Raw genomic sequence first — 20,851 nt, forward strand, 5'->3', positions numbered from 1 at the left:
GCTATTACATGTTGGTGCTTCTTACTGTACATCTTGGTGAGTGGTCCTACATTTTTGTTGTTGTTCCAAGCTGATATCAAGTTGATATCAAGCCCTGTCTTACGACTGGCTGAATCCAAAATATGGAATTATCCCAGTTATTGTGTCTGTTTTGGGATGATGAACAAGTTTGTCAAAAGTTTAATAATTGTGCCTCATCATTCATAGGTGCTGTCTGTAAATAGCTTATCAGAGGAAGAGGAGGAAGAGGAGGATGAGGATTCTGGTGAGAGCAAAACAAATGTATGCCTGAACAAACTGGAATGCATCAGCATCATGGCCACTTTCACATGATATCATTTGGCATCATTTTGACTCATGTTGCTGCTCATAATCAACCCCTGGCCATGAAGTTGAGCTTTTCAGTGGGAAACATACTGTACTGTACACACTAGTTTGTCTAATATCACCAATTTATTGTATGTGTAACAATTGTTTTGTCCCCCCCAGATGAGGTGTACTTAAGATCATGCTGTGAAAAATGTAAACATGTCCAGCAGGTCAGTTTGCCAGCAGCAGATACTCTTCTTCTTGATGTATGTATGGCTTTTGATGATTATAACGTATATCCTGTGTTTGTTTGCTTGTTAGAGCTACGGCAATGAGAGGATCGTTCCTGAGAAGCTCTCCCGAGGTCGCTTGCAGTGAGTCTGGACATCACCACCATCCATAGATACAGTATGTTCTGGTTTAAATCTGTTCTTACTCCTTATTGATACGTTTTTGATTGTGTGTGTGTGTGTGTGTGTGTGTGTGTGTGTGTGTGTGTGTGTGTGTGTGTGTGTGTGTGTGTGTGTGTGTGTGTGTGTGTGACATTGCGTGTGCGTGTGTACTTTAGGGCTCAGCTGGAAGGAGAGGGGGTATATGAGTGTGCGTTCACAGGCCTGATAATTGAGTCGATGGAGCCAGTTCTGGTGCGTTATTCCATCTTGTCCTGGTCCAAGTTCTGCAATTTCCTCCCGTACCCCTGGAGGATTGCTGGCCCCATATTCAACATGCAGACAGTTGACAAGGATGCATCTTCTGCACTGAAGTCCATCCAGCTCCCCCACTCCCTGTGCCTGGCTTGTGAGAAAATACATAGTCTATTTTCTGCTTCTTGGTTACAATGCATGTTGTCTTGTTGCCTCTACTAATGACATTGTATTTGGTGTCCTACACATCACTGGCAAGCATCCCGTCATTGAGAGAGTCAAGTACTCAGGCAGCCATCTAAAGTGGCCAGTGTCCTCCCTGTCACCTGTTGCTTCCATCGTCATGACGACAGAGGCCAGAAAGCCAGAAGATACCCATGGAGCGGTACTGGTCTACGAGGATCTGTGCAGTAGTGACAACAGTCACATGTTCCGCATCTACCTTACCGTCAACAACTCATCGTATATTAAGGTGAGAAGGGAACCAAGATGGAGACAGAAACATTGCATACCGTAATTGCTTCCAGTTTCCATCGGGTGGCCATAGCTGAGTGGGTAAACAGAAGTGGACTATGTGTCGGAAGTGTCCCTGAGCATGACAATTAACCCCTGTCTGTTCCCCGAGTGCTATACTAGCGCTCACTGCCCCTAATAAATAGGATGGGTAAATGGTGTGTGTACAAATTTCTCATATAGGCCTATGTACAAACATACCCGAAAGGAGTGGGGACCAAATTATTTATAGTTTAGCATTGGGCCATAAATAACAGAGTATGGTGTAATGATAATGATGATCATCATAACAAAGTCTTCATCATAATCATTATAATATTTACGTGCAAAGGAGCTCACCTGAAAATTAACGTAATTATTGTTAATAATGTCAATAATTCGTAACCCAGGTTATTATTTTATACATTCTCTCGGTATCTAATGTCTAAGGCTTTATGGTGTTGTAGTTATAGAATTGACTTAACTTATTTGCTACAACCTACTGCATAAAGGGCTAAAATGTTATCCTTCCTACTCTAGCATCTAGTTGTACACAAACATTAAATTGGCATTTCCAGAAACAGATTAGTACTACCAGCTTCTCATGGCGTTGCTGCTTCAGGACATATTTACCGCTCTCACCGATCTGAGCGCTTTCTCTGCTCTGTCCCAGTCACTCTACTGTATGTATTAACTGCTGTGCTATGTCACCTTATTTTGACTAATACTTTAGTACTTTGGTATTCAGTTTTGAGTATTGATAAGTTTAACCTGACAGGCTTGGAGGATCTGACTGTTCTTTTTGTTTCGTTTTTTGCCTTCCCTACTTTCCTGCCTCTTCTCGTCCCTCCTTTTCTTTTGTCCACCACCTTGTTCATCTGTTGTTCTTGTGTGTGGCAGGACGTATTCATGGAGTTGCGCAACTCAGGGAGGCGTTACAGTAGAGTTGAGAAGAATCCCACCTGTACACTGGTAGAGATGAAGTACCATCTCATGAGTGAGCAAAGAGGGGAAATTGAACCTGAGGTGTGTACATTCAGTTTACCATTATGCATGTTAAAAGTTGTAAATGTGTAGCCAATAACATGTATGTGTATATGTATTTATAATGAATTTGTGAGACAAGTTGATTATTCATATTATATGTCTGTGCAGGACTTGAAATTCACCATGGCAGAAACTATGTTGAAAGGCTACTTTGAAGCATTCTATGAGGTGCAGCAGCCACCTCCCTTCAGATTGCATCTTAAAGCAAGTGGTACTGAAGATACTGCATGGTCTGCAACCATTCGAAAGGGTACCTATGTACAGAGTCACCCGTCTACTTGAATTTGAAGTGTTTATTTGTGCTTGATCATACGTTTGTAACTTTGCAGTGTATTTCTGAATGATGATGCCTATGTTTTTTGCTCATGTCAGGTGACTTGGTGGGCAGGACAAAGAAAAGGCTAATCAAATGGAATATGTGTAAGCATGATTAATTACATTTTCTTTGTGTTGATATAAGCATTATAGAACCAGACAGTAATTTATATCTCTCTTACAGCCAGAAAGTGGCGAATCCTCAGTAAGAGTTGTTCCTTCCATGAGCCAGGTGATTTTCTTTTTCCTTAACCACTTTCAACCTAGCATCCCTTTGACCATTTTTCATAAACTTTCAAATAGTAAAATAGCAAAAATAGTAGACTTACAAGCTCACATTGCAACACTTTTAGATTGGATAGTTTCACTATTTGTCACACGACAAAGTATATACTGGTTAATTATGAAAAATATATTATGTATGATATAATTTCATTTATTGATTAATTTGAGATAACTACAACCTTTAAAACAAGACCAGTCCATGGTCTTGTTTTAAGGGTGCAAATGTCCACATTGTTAAGGTGCTGCAATTGTTGTGATGATTGACTGGTGAAGACACTCGTTGGACCAAAGAATGCTGGCAAAAGATAGCATAGAAATAATTTCCAAGCAGCTCATTTACAAACATAATTTAATCACACATAAGTACACTAAGGTTCAATGTGTTTGCACATACAATACCGCTGGTAGAGGCATTATTGGCAGTACAATTCATGTACTCCCAATATATTAATTATGTTAAAATATGCATGCAATTTTAAAAGGCTCAATTCCGTCTGTTGGTCAGTGTCAGTCAGTCAGTGAGTCAGTCTATTAACCAGAGGCCTGTTCCTCAAAAGAGAATTAAAGCTTAAGCCTGGCTTTAACACCTATCCTGGCTTAATTTAGCCAGGATTAGGGCTGAATCGGTTCCTCAAAAGCTGAATTAGCTTGAAGATTAGTTTAGCCAGTTCACCCGAGCTAAGTTTAGCCATGAGCCGATTCCTCAAAAGAGAATTGAAGCAATCCTACCTTAGTTACCATGGCAATTTAGCTGTGAAGTTAGGAATAAACGAGGCTTATATGGACCCGACTTTGTCAAGTCTGGATTTGGCTTAAGTCCAGGCTTAGTTAATTCACCTTTTGAGGAACAGGCCCCAGGTGGTCTCTCTGTTAGTCAGTTAGCCTGTCAGTCATTTAGTCGGTCAGTTTATGTCATTCAGACAGTTTAATGTTGGATATTAATTGTAACTGAAAACAAGACATACTTTTACCTCCAGAGTACCATGCAGGCAGTGGCCCGAGTCAGCTAAACATGCCAATGATGATGACATCATCACAGGAAGTGGAAAAGTTTAAGACCATGCGGTCAGAGTTCATTAAGCGAGTGACGGAGCCTGTGCTCAATCGTCTGATGGACAACCTGTTGGACGAGAATGTTCTCAACGATGAAGAGATGACCTCTATCAGATCGGAGAAGTACAGGGAAGAGAAAGCACGCCATTTCATCGACATGGTGAAGAAGAAAGGGAACAAAGGATGTTCAAAGACAATTGTCGGACTTTATCAAGAGGATCCCACCCTTTATGAAGAGCTGGGTTTGAGCAAACCTTGATTCGTCCTTAAATAGAACTCTGTGTTGCTGAGGATCCTAATGTTTTATCATGATGAGAAATGTGATCGTCAGGATCTCAAATCTATTGGTCAGGTATAACATATGGCATTCTTCAGATTTCAAATAATAATGTACATCAGTTCAGACACATTTTTGACAAGACCCACTCATAAGGTGACCTTCTTGTGAATGAATACATTCTGTGTTTGTTGATTTTTTATTTGTTGGCTCTTTATTTTTTATATACATATATATTTATTTATTTTTACAACTGAAGCGCTGTACCATTGTTTTATTGTTCACAGATTTTGATAAAACATGCTTATGATTGACGGTGATTAGCTTTTCTTTCTTTCTTTTTTTCTTTCTTTCTTTCATTCATTCTTTCTTTCAGCTTGTTGGTTAACTTAGAGATGCATTGATTTATGGTTAGGCCATACAAAATTTGATTGAAAACATATTCCTGGTTTAATACAGTTAGGCGAGCGGAAAACAAGACTAACAAGTCTAAAATCCCTGCTAGCACTCTTGAGAGGCCGTGCTGTTCCTTACACCAAGTCTCACATGGTCAACCGTCCTTACATTATAAATTCCAGCAACACAGGGTATGAATCACACGTCATCATGTCCTGGTTCAGCCAGAGAAAAGGTTAGGTAAACTACTACAGATTTAATTTACATATATACTCTCTGGATTCATGAGATCAAGATGGATTTTTCAAATTCCATTCCGATTGGCTACGTTAAGTACGTTTGGTAGATAGGAAAAACACAACATTATGCATGCAAAATACATCCTACCCAAATTGGAATCACATGTTGAAAGAGCTTCTATAGAATGTATCAAAACCTCTGGCCATAGGGGTGCCATAAATGCATTCCACCAAGCGGGTACGATCTGGACTATTTGAGGGAAAATTTTACCAATGTGTATTACTTTTCTGAATAGCCCACAACATTAAGGACATATTTAAATTGCAAAAGAACATATTTTCCCATTGCAGGCATTAAATCCATATTTGTATATACAATTATATATTAATGATTAATCATTTATGAATGTATTAAAAACAAAACATGACCAGCAATAAAGCACATATACATCTTTATGTGAATAGCATAATGTATATGGATACAAAATAAAATAATTAGTAGTCATATCTCAAGTCCTCTTTCATCGAGGGCCATGGGGGACAAATTGGTGTCTACTGAAAAAAAGCAAGATCATTTCTGATTCGAAGATTAAGGTAAAAAGCCTTTAAAAATAGATTCTTGTGACCCAAAAGGAATGACTCAATGTTGCCTTTTCATGGTGTTGACTCTACACAGTAGACAGTTTATGAACTGAGCTTATAAGCCTGCAGAGGGCGATGATACCTCATTTAACCACCGTAGCCTAGGGTAGGCTACGTAAGTGCACCATGCTGTCTTTACATCTAATTAATAGTACAGACTTTCGGTGGTAGGGGGCATTTGGGAGGGGAATGGGATGCATTCTCCTATACGTCTTCTCTTCTACAGGCCAAGACACAGAGAGACAGAAACAGTAAATAGATAGATAAATAGTTAACATAATATTCACTATTTTCGAGGGACAAAAGAAAGTAAGAAAGACAGACAGACAGACAGACACCTGAGTTGCTGTATTGATTGTTTCTTTCTACAACCTACAATCTCCACTGAGGTAAGGACAGAACTACTTGTACTGCTAAGACTAATATTGATATATTAGCCTACTACTATTGCTACTCGAGTTATGACTGCTTTTACACAATGTTCCCTTTTGTCAATGATTAAAAGCTCTTTTAATGTGACTTCTATTGAATTTGACCCTTAATTCTATTGTATCAAATTTGACGTTTTTTCAAGTTATGTGGGTCAACATTACTGTAGGGTGCTTTTTGGTGTCCTGTTAATAAATCAAAAAACTGGGTCATTTTATCATCTACTCAGGCTTTTGTGAGCCCCCCAGACAGTTTTTAAGTTGCTTGATTCAGTATTTAGATATTTGATAATATGAATTTTATCAGACACGCCCCCTTCCTATACAAACCCATTATAACTTCAAACTCCATTTTTAGACGCATCACCTCCTAATACGCGAGGGGGCCGTGTTTTTTCAATTACTTTTTTTTAATTTTTTATTTTTTATTGTATTTAATTATTTTCATTTTCAAAAAAATATATAAAAAATGTATCGTTATTGTTATCGAAAAAACACACCCTGACCCTTTACTTGGAGCAAGGTTAATTCTGAGCCTTAAATCACATTTACTTGGAGCAAGGTTAAGTGAGCCTTACAAATCACATCTTTACTTGGAGCAAGGTTAAGTGTGAGCCTTATAAATCACACACATTCCGTTTAAAACATACTGTCCCTTCATTTGTTTTTTTGTAAAATAATTAGATGGATAGAGATGGAGCCTTTGAGCCAACCAGCCAAAATGGGACGGAATTGAATGTTCTTTCGATTTTAACAGAGCCTCATGGACATAGAGCAAAAAGATGTCCAAAGGGTACAGAACCTTGCAAGATCTTGTGTAAACTATTTACACAGCAAGGTTAAATGTGAGCCTTACAAATCACACACATTTCGTTTAACTATTTAGGGCGGGAACACCTATTTGTAACTATACCTTTTTTTAATTTTTGAATAAATATTTGAAGTTTTTCAGAAAACTTAGGTCAGGATTTAGACTTATAGCTCAGGATTTAGAAGGCACTATTAGAATCGGCCTCAGGTCTAAATGGGTTAAAACATTCTCTCCCTGAATTTGTTTTTATTTGTAAAAGAATGACATGCCTTTTGTGTGAATACAAACAAGCACAACTTTGATAGATTTGCGTCACATTGGACAGCATCTGTTAAAATTTTTAAACTGTTAAATCGTCATGCCCATGCACATATGTAACCTGCCCTTGTTCGTTTAAGACCTGGAATGCCCTTAAGAGTCATTTGTCCACAAGCCACCCTCAACTTGCCACTGAAAAGGCTGAACTGACAACTTTTACATGCCTTTTGTGTGCATACAAACAAAGCACAACTTTGAAAGACTATTGGCACCACATTGGACAGCATAGCTGCAAACTTTTGAAACGGTTGAATGTATTTTTCAAGGGTGCCCATATAAGACAAATATTTATGGAGCCTTCAAGACTCATAAGTCCAGAAAACACAAGGCATCTTCTATAAATGATTTAATTTAGAGCCTGGCATTGCTCAGAGTTTAAGGCCAGAACGTAGTCATCCCTCTCAAGATTCAAGCAATGAATTGCAGGAGAATATTTCAGATGATGAGTCAAGTGCTTCTGTCCAAAATGTTGAAGATGTGTCCTGTTCTATAGTGTAAATTTGCCTCAGTTTTATTTAACCCATTTAGACCTGAGGCCGATTCTAAAAACGGCTTCTAAATTATTATAATATTTTTAAGTTTTCTGAAAAACTTCAAACATTACAACAAATGTATGTTGCTATATACTGTACATACAACAAATGTATGTTGATATATACTGTATATAGCAACAGGAACCCCAAAAGGAGTTCCCGTCCTGAAAGGGTATAGTTACAAATAGGGGTTCCCACCCCAAAATGGGTTAAGTTGGAGCATGATTTTCTTGTCTCTGGTGTGGCTGTTGATGACTTCTTGCAGGAGCTACAGTATTTGTTGGGTTCAGTCCAGTTTACAAGCTTTTTTCCCCCCAATATTTTCTGAGACTGCCATTTCATTGATCTTGTATATTGCTGATTTAGTAGAGCCTTACGTATACTGTTAGACTGACTGGTTTACTGACTGTTTACTGTTACAGACTGATAGGATTACTGACTGACTGATTGTGAGACAGACTGGGTTAGACTAATATAGCCTTAAGGCTTTGCTATTTTTAAGGAAGAGGTAACACTCCATTGGCAGCTAGCAAATGGCAAAGATGTGTTCAAAATGGTCCGCCAGTCATGTTATTGGCAGGCAATTTGTGAATGTGTAAAATACCTTTGCCTGGACTTCATGACAATTGTGAATGTTTTCCTTGAAATTTGTTTTTAATATCACTGCAGATATTGTATGTTAAATGTTCCACATGACTGTTACAGACATGTGGATTTTGGTTTTTGCATTGTTGTCTTAATCTGGCACTGTATAAGACTTTGCCCTAGCAAATGTACTGTTGCCATGTTTAGGGCTAATGTTTTACCGTAGCACTTTTGCCTCGAAAAATGTATGCATCTCTTTGCCTCTCTCTCTCTCTCTCTCTCTTCATCTCACCCTGTCTCTCTGACTGCCTCTACCTCACTTCTTTGTGTGCAAGCGTTATTTTATTGGATCTGAGATTTGTTGGGTGTGCCAGACTCAGAAGTGAATGTATATCGTGCACATGCAAGTGGCACTTTGTTAAAATGATTCCGATTTTTTGTATTCATGGTATTTGTTCTCAGGAAGACGCCATAATAAATGTTGAATATAAATTTGTCTCTTCGTAATTTCAAGTGTATTTTTCAACTTGTAGTAAAGTATACAGTTTACTTGTAACAGGTTGACGCAAACGCATTAGTTTTTGTTAAAGAGAAAAGAATACTTTGTTTTATACATCATTTTGCTTTGTAGTTACTTAAGATATAAGCTTAAATAAAAGCGAAAATACAAGTTCATTCAAAGAGAATTCATGATTTGGTTCAAATTTAAAATATTCATTGGTTGTAAGAAGTTTCTTAACTTATGGTAACTTAAGATATAGATATAACCTTAAACAAAAGTGAAAGAATGCATGTAAAGAGAGTACATTGCTTTAAGTAAAAATTGTGATTTAATTATAATAAGAAATATTCATTGGTTGTAATAACTTATCTAATTTAAAGTAAGTGAATATATTTGCTTTGGAGAAGGGTAATTTTCAAGTTGAGAAAAACTCAAATAATAACTTGTATTGTAACAAGTTGAAGCATTTTTTTTACTTTGATCCAAAGTCTCAATTTTTACTGTGTACCTGTTGTCACTTCTTCCTCTGTTTGTAGCCTACCAGGGAGCAACCATGGCAACTTCACAGTCAGTCAACATCAAAACTATTCTGGTTGAGCTGGGAGACGAAGACTTCAAATTGTTCAAGTTTCATCTTTCTGAAGATGAACGGATCCCTAAGCGGATCCTCTATCCCCAGCTGGAGAAACTTGACAGGCTGGACACCAGTGCTAAGATAAATCAGACCTACGGCGCTGACAGTCTGAAGTACATGATGGGGGTTCTGGAGGAGATAGAAAGGAATGATCTAGTGGAGAAATTTTCACATGCTGTGTCAACACCCACCAAAAGAAAAGGTAGATCAACAGAAGTTAAACATGGGTACATGTATGCACATTTTGTAAGATCCATATACTGTATAAAAAAATGAAGCCTTCTTAAGTCAATGAATATTGCAGTTGTATTACAATGATTATTTGCCCCTAACTACTGTACATAAATGCAGAGCATATTTTTTATGAAACTTTGCAGTATGGTAGAGGGTCCTGCCAAAAAGTGTAAAATGTGAAGGGGGGGATGTTTTTTGAGGGGGGGGGGGGGTCAATTACTTTTTCATTTATTGAATTTTTTCCAAAGAGTTATAAAAAATGTATCAAAAAAGCAATTGAAAAAACACGGCCCCTCCAGATTGCAGTCACCACAACCAAGGACGGACAGGTGTTTTCAATTAATCTATCATGGTTAAAATGGCGTTTGAAGTTACAATGGGTTTATATAGGAAGGGGGCGTGTCTGATAAAATGAATGTCAAATATCTAAATACTGAATTAAGCAACATAAAAACTGAGGGGTTCACTAAAGGCAGAGTAGACTTTAAAATGACCCCAAACATGTTTGAAAGTGAAATATCCCTTTAACCACTCAGCAATCGGTGCCCTTGAAAATGTGAACTTTGAACAGGCACATGTCATGCCTCGTTTGACCTGCAACCATGAAACTTGCTTACAGATAATGGCCCTCATTTATCGATGGAGCGTAAAAAACGGCTTATATTTTTCCATAAATTCGGCCGTACACCAACGTCGAAGCGATCCTATACAGCCAATCCTAGCGTACATTTGTTCGGAGCATTGATAAATCTCATGTCTGAAAACAACTCGTCGCGATGCGACCCGTTGTGAGCTTGTAGATATGCTGTGCTTTCAAATAGCCAATGCAGCCAGATCTGCAAGCTTAACCGAATGACTGTTAAAGCGGTTTGTTTAAATGAGTTTATAAATGTTATCTTTTCACAGGGATTATTTATTAGTGTGATATACATTTTGGAGTGGATACATGTGTCCAGATGCCTGTCAGACGGTGAGACAATGCTGCTCCGCAGGTCTACAATTGAACAAACGGGTGTAGCCAAAGTCTACAACTGGACGTAAAAAAAAAATCACACCCTGTGTGAAGGAAGCGGTGCCTTCGGGGCGGGGCTTAACTCATTTCAGTTCGTCCCTATTGGTGGTCTGAGTCCACTTACCAAATTTGTACTTGGTAGCATGCTGCAAACTGGAATAATGGCTGTTTAAAGCCCAGCCAATGGGCAGACAGAGGGGGCGGGGCTTAAGTAATTACAGTTAGTCCCTATTGGTGGTTTTAGTCCATGTCCAAAATTTGTACTCCGTAGCATGCTGCGAACTTGAGTTATGGCTGTTTAAAGGCCAGCCAATGGGAAGACAGAGGGGGCGGGGCTTGAGCAATTCATGCTCGGCCCGTATTGGTGGTCTAAGTCCACATACCAAATTTGGACTTGGTGGCATGCTGCAAACTGGAGTTATAGCTGTTTAAAATCCCGTGCTCATCCCGTGCTCATACGGGCGGACGTCCCTGGGGGTCCCTGGACCCCTCTTTGATAACCGGTGGCACGTGTGGCAAATGAGAGTTGAGATGGCATAGGCAATCTCCAAGTCTGTGTGTGTGTGTGTGTGTGTGTGTGTGTGTGTGTGTGTGTGTGTGTGTGTGTGCGTGTGTGCGTGTGTTTGTATGTGTTGCTTCTTTGCCGTGCTCATCCCGGGCTCATACGGACACCCGGACACACAGACGGACACACAGACACACAGACACACAGACACCGAGTCAAAGCCACGTATAGAGCGGTTGGCACCGCTAAAAATGAAGTGAGCCAATGAATATTGTAATGGAGAGGGTGTAGCTCAGTGCTTAATTTGTAAATGATTAGGTGCCGGAGCTCATGAATCTGACTAAAAGTCATGCCCTCTCATCAAGTTGTAAACATTGACAACTACTTTGACATGAGGCCTTCTGCAACTAACGTAGTGAGCGTAGGAGTCAGATCACTCAGCTCACGGGCGCAACCATTTTTCTAACAGCAAATTAAAGTATTTAATTTGTGATGATTTACAAACTTGGTTTCATTTCATCCATGGTCCTTTTCCATTGCAGAAAGGGACATTGAGGGGAAAATATGAAAGTTCAATTAATTATAAATATCCTAAAATAAAAATATTGTATTGTATTGTATATGTATTTGATAAGACGGCACACCCTCTTGATTTCCCAGAGTGCAGCAATCAGGTTCCGGAGCCGAGCTCCGGCACAAATTAAGCCCTGGTGTAGCTTCATAAAAATGCAAATACTTACAAATGCTTTCACGTGACACCACACAATGGTGTATGCTGGCCCTCCATTATTGGCCCATTAAAACAATATGGGCGCTAGAGAGCACATTTATTGTGGTCATTTTATTTCTTAGTTTTCTTCAGCAGTTTTTGGCAGTTAAAACATCACTTTTCATCTTGGCAGAATGGTAGAGGGGCATGCCACATGGGAAAAATAATTATCGTACACTGATTGGCCAAAGGGGGACGCAATAGCAATAGATTGAAGAATGTTTAAATTGAAAATTCTCAAAGTCATGCCCCGTTTGACGTACTGGCATGAAATTAAACCATGCACTGGAATGAATTTTGCCCACTATAGCTTTAATGACATTGATTGTGACACTGTGGGCCTTATTTTGCATGTCTTAAAGTAATACTAGGTAACTTTTTCAACAAAACTAAAGTTAAATTGTATATCTTTTGTGAGTGGCAAATGTTTCGCAACACCCACTCCATGAATTTCACCCCCAAAGTCTTTTCTATTATAATTTCTATTGAAAAGGTGGCTCGGTGAGCCTTTCCCGCGAAAATGACGTCATCCGTCCGGAAAACGGAAACGGAAATGCACCGGTTTCCTGTTTGGCCAAGAACTACCGCACCGGTTTCCTGTTTGCGCAGGAACTACCACGCTAATAACAAAAAGGAATCTGTTTTTAAGAGATGTAGGATTTGAAGATCAAAAAACAACAGAAAAAGAAAACACAGCTCACGGTAACTAAAGCTCCACTGGCTAAGAGAAACGATCCACAGATAGTATAAAACAATTAAAAGAACGCTTTTTGAAACGCTTCCGTCTTCCGGTGAATTCTGGGTAATGGAGGAATAAACGAACGGCCTGACCTGCATTGTATTACTTTAAGTACCAGGTGACTTAACTTAAGACCTGGAGGGTAATTTTGCCACACCACTGCCAGCGAGTTTCGAGTGTTTTCACTCACCTTTGAGAAATCATAGAATATTTATCTCCAGCATGATCGATCCCCTGATCGCTTTAAAAGACGTATCCGAGTCTCGTAGAATCGGGGGGGTGAGCGAGCCGCCACGATCATCCATTCCATAGTTGTGGCCAGTTGAATGTAGGCTGTTTTCGCCAAAAAGCAACAGACGGGCTGTTTGTTTTGCGATCACGTACCCGCTGATCCTCTCCTTCGCTGGGAGCCAAACGGTGACCCATAGGTGAGCGGACAGCGCCATCTAGTGGAAAACCACAGAAAAAACAAAATCTTGTCATTCTCGTCATTGGGAATGTGGGCCATTGCAAAATATGACTGGCAGCCAAACAGTTAAGACACGCAAAATAGGATCCTGTAAATTCACACACACACACACACACACACACACACACACACACACACACACACACACACACACACACACACACACACACACACACACACACACACACACACACACACACAGACAGACAGACAGACAGACAGACAGACACGCGCGCAATACAGACTGTGTATCAGAACACAATATAGGTTTTATAGTTTTTTACTCAATCATTACTGATAATGATTTTTTTGTATTCCAGAGAAGAAAGAAGAAAGAAGAAAGAAGAATCATCGTAAATTCTGTGGTACAACCCCTTCCTCCAGCAATCCTGTTCCAACCCGCCGCCCCAATCCTTCCAAGGTGCACCATGGCTTAATCTGTGAAGGCTGTGAGGAAAGTATCATCGGGATCAGGTTTAAGTGTACACTGTGTCCTGACTATGACCTGTGCTCTGACTGTCAGTCCACTGGGCGTCATAAGAAACATCCTCTGCTGACCATCCAGGACCCAGCACAGGTCAGAATTTATCCTCCTTCATTTGAAAACTATACTGGTCGAAACTCTAATTACCCACCTCAGGGAATGTAGAAAAGGAGAGAATATTGAAAATAAAAACCATTGTGACAGCATGCGGTCAACAAGCTTCATATTCCTAGAGTGGTCAAAATGTAACATGTTTGAGAAACATCTGCATCTTCATTTGGCCTGAACCGGAAATAAGCTGTCTTGCGCTACTATTTTGAGCCATGGCTTAATATAATTTGCCTACAAGCTGCATTAGCCTAGAGAGCTAGCAGACTGGCTAACAACAACACACGTTACGTTGTGTTGCAGACAACACTAAACACGGTAAATTATATGAACAATACAAACACAAATGATAAACGCAAGTCATTAAATAAATAAAAAGTGACGAGAAAGTACTTTAATTGACGGGATTAAATGGGCTTAATTCAATGTATTGCGGATGGACCGGAAGGAAAGCCACGGGTCGATGCCACAACCGGATGTGGGAGAAGCAGAAATGGAGAATAAATTAGCTCTCTAGCTAAAAACTAAAAACAACTTCAGAATGAAGCAGTCAATTATAAGTAAAAGGTTGAACCTACAACTGCCTCTCCTATTAACTCTTTGACTGCCAGAAATAAAACATAATTTTGCCATGCCACTGCCAGTGATTTTCGAGTGTTTTCACTCACCTCAAAAAACTCAGTGAAATTTGTTTTTGTGTTCTATCCTTTTGTTATTTCCATAGAAAAAAAGGAAAGGGAAGAAGAAGAGGGGGGGAGGGGGAAGAGAGATCAATCAAAGAACACAAACAAATTATATAGGTTATGTCTGTGTCTGAGTCATAGGTCATAGGTCCAATTGCAGAGAAGAAAACTGCCGTATAGAATGACATATAAACCTAATGTATGTTACAATACATGTTTTAGGCCCTATTTGAACTGTCCATACATCGGACTGCAACTTTATTTATGGATACTAGGGTACCTTTGGGCACCGGCCTAGTCAGGGTTCTTCTAACATTGGCTACGTTGTACTTCATTATGTTTACATTTCATGTCACAAAAGAGGGTATAAAGGTAAATGCAAAGGCAAAAAATTGCCTTTGCATTTACCTTTGTTGTAACCTCTATCGACTATACAGCACAAATGTAACGCTTTGCACAAATGTCATGGGAAGCCCTGCGAAGTCTCCACAATAAGCCAAGCAGAGGGTCTGGTCTGTTTGGCCTATATCAGGATGCCCTGCTGATCAGTCAAGCTGAGTCAACGCCTTCAGGAAGCCCAGAATCTTTGTCTCCGCCTCAGACCAGCTGCTTCAAGCTGCTCAGCATCAGGCCTGTAATTTCGTCATTTTAGGGGCAAGGCTACTTGGTGTTGACAGTTTTTTGAGGGCACAAAGGCCAAATGCCAGGGCAGGAAGGCCATTAAATAAAACAATGATTTTTAAATCCACGGACATTTATGAATTTAACTTAAGGATGATTTCATTTTAATATAGTACAAGAATACTTTAACTACTGTAGCTGTGAAATATAACCCATTTATTTCACAAAATAATGTGTTGGCAAATTACCAATATTTGTACAAAGTCATAGCTTATTGGTCTCAATATTTGTCACATTCAGCCCTGGATTTAGGGGTCATATTAATCACATTAGATTCACATTTTATGTAATTTCCCCACAAGTTATTTTCATTCGAATTAAATGTGATTGAACTTGCACTAATAATGACTTGAGTAGATTCTTCACTATTTAGAATATAGTATATAGTATATCTTAATTATTCATAATTATAGCTTGTAGATTGGCTATTTTCACCATTTTAAATTGTTTTTAAACAACAAACAAATTTAAATAATGTATGTTTTTAAATAATATTTATTTTAAAAAGAACAGTTTTTCCACCCGTGACAATATATGGCCTATACATGGTTCTGCATGAGTATATGAGTCAGTTTTAGCAGATGTCATTCTAATTGACTACTATGACTGCCTATGAATTTCATGGTCTTGTGGGGACCTGCCCTGTTGCGCAGCAGCACAACAGGTGAATGCAAGGAACTTAAACGAAAACAATGTCAAACTGTCACATTCTAGCCAGAGGTCATCAACATGTCCGTACACAGACAAACGTGTCCGTGGCAAGACATGTCTATGTCCGTGGCTTTCCCAAACCAGACCACAGAGGTGATTGATGACCTTAGGTGCCAAGTAATGGCTGTCCTCCTTGGAGGAAAGTCTTGAGATTCCAACAACAATGCAATAACACTTTGAGTAAGAAGGTTGTCTCACCCTCGTCTTGTAACGCCTGAATGTCTGAACTGAATCTGCTACCAAATTACACTGTCTTACTGTCAGTACACCTTGGTAAAACAGAATCCATTCTTTGTTTCTCCAAACATTCCCTTAGTAATGTAAATGCAAATGATTTCAAGGTCAGAGTTGACGATATTGTAATCTCAATCAAAGAAGAGGTTACCTATTTGTGCTGTATTCTTGATAACAAACTGACAGGTGAGAAAATGCCATCAAAAGTGATCAAGAAAGTCAACCTCTTGGTTCTCCAACATGTCAATGTCACTAAAAACTAGGCAAAAACAAACTGATTTGACTACTTCTTGGCCTAAAGCCCATGATCCACCTAATTCCAACACACTTTGCTTGTCTGGGATGGCTCAGGGTAGAAGACCGGGTTAAGCAATACAAAATGGGATTGGTATTTATTCTATTTAAGTCAAAAGGGCACTGCCCTCAATACCCTTGCACCTGACTAACTACTACTTCACCAAAGTGAGTGACACAGCCACAATACTAGAGGGCGCAACAATCTGGTACTACCCAAGTATAGAACGAACATGGGAAAATTCTCATTCTACGACTCTACCACCAAAATGTGGAATGCCCTGACACTAGGGTTTAACACCGGGATTCCCGGGATACGGGAATCCCGAAGTTATTTACCGTCCCGGGAACTGACTTCGGTTCCCGGGATCCCGTTGGTTGTTTTTTTCTTGTTAGAAATTACTACTAATTAGTAGTAAGGCCTATCTACAGCGCGGAGGAATTACTATTATAATTAGCCAAGTTACTTGCTGCGTTGCCGACCAGGGCAGGGTCCCATCGTCCCGTTTTGAACCAATATGGGATGCACTGAATTTTACAGTAATGAACAAAATAAAACACAAGGAGAAGGCCAGTAGTTTGTCGTAGGACCCAGGTTGGACCTCCTATGCCATATGTTCAGTCTGCACCGCTCGTGCTGCTACGCAGCGACGGGTGAATGGTAAACGGAAGACTTGCCCCAAAACACGTCACCCCCATTTATTTTTTTTCACTTGTTTAATCTATATCCTGATTGAGTTCTCTATCCTGATTGGATAAAATTGGAAATGAAACTGAAACTAAAATGCATTTTCTGTTTTATAAAGAGCTGGAGAGACAAGGAGACTCCTTTTACTGAACAAACACTCTATAGCAATGAGTACTATCAGAATATAGAGCTATTTAACACTTACTTTTAACCAAAGAAAATCACTGACCCTACCTTTAACTGTCTGTATGTTATCGTATTGGGTTTTAGGTCTTTCTGAAAGTGATTTTATGGGGACTCAGCTGAACTCTCTCTTCACAGGGTCCTGTGATGGTGCACACCTTAGCTGAAAAACTCCGGTCGCTCAAGATGGAAGACCAGGCATCAATGTATCAAGGTAGGGCCATACAGAATTCAAAAGAGCAGTATTCAGGTTTTTACCAAACCACCCCCCAAAAATGTTTAGAGACAACATCATAGACAAATGGCAGGGAAAATCAAAACGCCATTTGACACCCATTGACCCATCAACTCCAGAGAGAGTATCACATTTGGTGAAAAAAAGCAAACAAGGAAAACAAAAAAAATAGATAAAAGAAAAATAAATCATGTTTCTGCAACATGGTTCGAGCTTCAAACTGCATTTTTTGTCAAAGCGCTCTATAGTGGCCCCTCAATATGTAAGTCAAATTTGTGGTCAAATTTACAATGCATTATTTGCGGGGCTTGCTAAGGTGAACACACTAATGTTATCCTTAATATTTATTGTGGGCTCGCTAAATGTTACCCTAACTATGTATTCTTCATAATTCTTCCGCCTGTTATTTGACACCTAGTCCTTCATACTTTTACTTAGAAACTCTGTTCCAACTAAAACGTTTGGTTATCATTTGTATTCTTACAATTTACATTTTGGGCATCAAACTGTATTTGATGAACATGACTGTGATGGAATATTGGCCATAGTGGAACTGAGGTTGTGGGAACTGTGTATTGGAATCTGTGGACTGGATTCTGGGTGTGGGCTGGGACTTTCCATTAACAGAAGTGAATTTAATTAGATATAATTGAAGTTTTTTCTGTGGTCACTGTTGTTTATTCAGTTGAGTTGAAAGTTTATGTTTCTTTCTGGTATCCAATCCCTGGTTAAAGGGTTCATTAGTCATTGGTTCATTTGCAGTGTTCATGTAAATTCATGTGAATAAATCAATTTTGTCTTTAGACTGGTCAATAATCGTGTTAGGAGCTGGCCTAACTGGCACCCCAAACTTTAAAATCAAGTCAAACCGTTACAGTGTGATCAAAAGTGAGTTATACCCAAAGGTTTTGTCTCTTGTACCTGATCAATAAATTCACTAATCTTAATTCATTTTGGCTTAGTGGCATTCATCAGTCTATAATTATATCACAAATTTTACAATTTGTCCCATTTCAAGGTGCTTCCACACCTTTTTCAGAGAAGGGGCTGATGTCTGTGAGGAATGAGTTCATTCAAAGAGTCTCAGAGCCCACCCTGAACACTCTACTGGACCAACTTCTGGATGAGGAAGTTATCACCGTTGATGAAATGGATTCAGCCATGGGGAAACTTCTCAGGGCAGAAAAAGCACGGGAAATTATCGACATGGTGCGGAGAAAGGGAAACAAGGCGAGTTCCACAATGATTGACCTGGTTCATCAGCTGGACCCTATCCTTAGTGAACTACTGTGGTTGTAGCCCTCAGCTCACCAGTAGGAGGCCACAGCAGAGAAGGGTTAATACTGTAGGTACCAATCTTTTCTTAGCTGTGATTTGTTCTTAGGTAAGAGCAGAATCTACACAAACTCAAGAGCTCTCTTACGCACAATTGAGTGCTGTTATGTTTTGCTAAATAATTGGTTCTTCTGTTTTCTTAAATGTTACTGTTGTATAATATAGGATTTAAATTACAATAATATTGTTTATCATTTATAATGTTTTTTTTTTATTTCTTTAGAGTAGTGGTTCTCAAACCCACAGGGATCTTTGAGGGGGTTCCAGGGGTCCCCAGCAAAACGAGGAAAGGTTTAACCACTTTAACCCTATTTTATACTTTTTCCGAAAATAGCCGATCTACAAGGTCACAACGCATTATATTGCGGCCCGTTTTGAGCTTGTAGATCGGCTATTTTCAAAACCTTTTTGATAAATGTTATTAATCGTATTAATCACACATCTCCTCTTATGGGTGTCTCTGGCAGAAAATATTTTCAGATGGGGTCTGGAGCCAAGTAGCCTACATATACATTTAGGGGTCCTTGACAAGAAAATGTTTGAGAACCACTGCTTTAGAGTTTTCTTTAGAAGAAGTTTAAGAAGAAAATTACAAAGAATATTGGTGAATGAGACCCATTGTTCTGATGCCTTATCTTCTGTGTATTTCTCCACAAAATGTCATTGTTTCACAACATCAATATTTGTATGATATACTTGTTAGCAGCTTAAGACTTTTTCTTATAAAAGTCAGGAACCTTGCTTAACATCGTAAAAATTATTCAGTAGCCTAAAGGATAGGCTAGAGTGCTATTCTAATTGTAGATTATAAATTGGGGTTAACTAACTCTCTAACTGACCATAGAAAGTTTTTCACTGATAATATGTCTGCTCTACTCTTAATGTTAGCAGAGTGACCTGCACGGATATATTCTCTCCCCTGCGTTGTTTTCTTTTGTACACAAATTAAACCATAATCCATTACAAACACTTGTTCCCATCAGCAGTTTACTTTTCAATGAAGAGTAACATCATGAACATCATAATTTTATATATTGTGTTAATTGTTTAGGAATGAGTGCTGATAGTGTGGGGGGCTCCTTTCACACTGTTTTACAAATCACACATTAGGACTTGGTCAAACATTTTCAGTCGTGAGATTTTTGTTTGCTTTGATCCATGCATTGATTAGGTAGTTAAGCACAAACACCTGGAAGACTGTAGAAGAAATACGACTTTGTAAATCAATAAAATCTCAAATGCAACATATGTACAGTATTGTCTTTACCGTACATTGTGAATATAAATGTCAGAATCTGTGATCATATTCTTGTTCATTAATTGGATCCCCATTAGCTGATACCGGGTGACAGCTAATCTTCCTGGGGTCCATAGGAGATACATAAATACATGAAAATACATAATATGACATTATACAAAATAAAATACAACATAAGAGTGTTCCAGGCTCTGATCCAGAGAATTCCCAGCTCTAAGTTAGAGCAAACCATACAGTCTTGAACCCTTCCAGACCTGTCTCAACCTATACGTGCTGTAAGACACACTAGAGTGTTCCACGCTCTGAAGCAGAGATTTCCTGGCTCTTATATAGTGTAGAATCATAAACCATTATATGACCATACTAATAGTAATAATAACAATAATAACAGCAATTATAGTAATAATAGCTAATTATATGAGACTGCACAGACTTTGACTACACCTGTTTGTTCCATCTTAGACCTGCGGAGCAGCATTGTCTGACCATCTGACAGGCATCTAAACATATGTATTCACTCCAAAAATGTATAGCTATAAAACGAATAAATACATGTGAAATTTGTGAAGGCATACATCAACAATGTGTCATATGAAAGTGGTCATTTTGTAGGATATTTTGGACGTGAGGTTGGGGGCTCCGAGTGTGGGGGGCTCCAACAAACAAGAACAGACAAGAATGATGAGAGTAATAAGCCACACCCTCGGACCTTAGTGTCA

The 20,851-nt window shown here is 39.0% G+C and overlaps 2 protein-coding genes across 2 annotated transcripts; both read left to right on the top strand.

The window, feature by feature from the left end:
* The first annotated feature begins 1,179 nt into the window (after positions 1-1,179).
* On the top strand, positions 1,180-4,678 carry LOC311062471 (uncharacterized protein). The gene is made up of 6 exons (XM_084081528.1): positions 1,180-1,425; positions 2,346-2,471; positions 2,601-2,742; positions 2,865-2,912; positions 2,992-3,039; positions 4,070-4,678. The coding sequence occupies exons 1-6, from the start codon at positions 1,297-1,299 to the stop codon at positions 4,402-4,404; spliced, it is 828 nt and encodes a 275-aa protein (XP_083937654.1). The 5' UTR covers positions 1,180-1,296; the 3' UTR covers positions 4,405-4,678.
* A 5,055-nt stretch (positions 4,679-9,733) lies between these two features.
* On the top strand, positions 9,734-18,884 carry LOC311061741 (uncharacterized protein; the record flags this gene model as incomplete). The annotated part of the gene is made up of 4 exons (XM_084080433.1): positions 9,734-9,737; positions 13,559-13,815; positions 17,443-17,518; positions 18,579-18,884. 4 exons carry the CDS (start codon positions 9,734-9,736, stop codon positions 18,836-18,838), a joined length of 597 nt encoding a protein of 198 aa, XP_083936559.1. The 3' UTR covers positions 18,839-18,884.
* Between the last annotated feature and the right edge of the window lie 1,967 nt (positions 18,885-20,851).

Source organism: Gymnoscopelus microlampas, assembly GCF_963454915.1.
Source record: "Gymnoscopelus microlampas genome assembly, chromosome: 15".
In the NCBI taxonomy this organism is placed as follows: domain Eukaryota; kingdom Metazoa; phylum Chordata; class Actinopteri; order Myctophiformes; family Myctophidae; genus Gymnoscopelus; species Gymnoscopelus microlampas.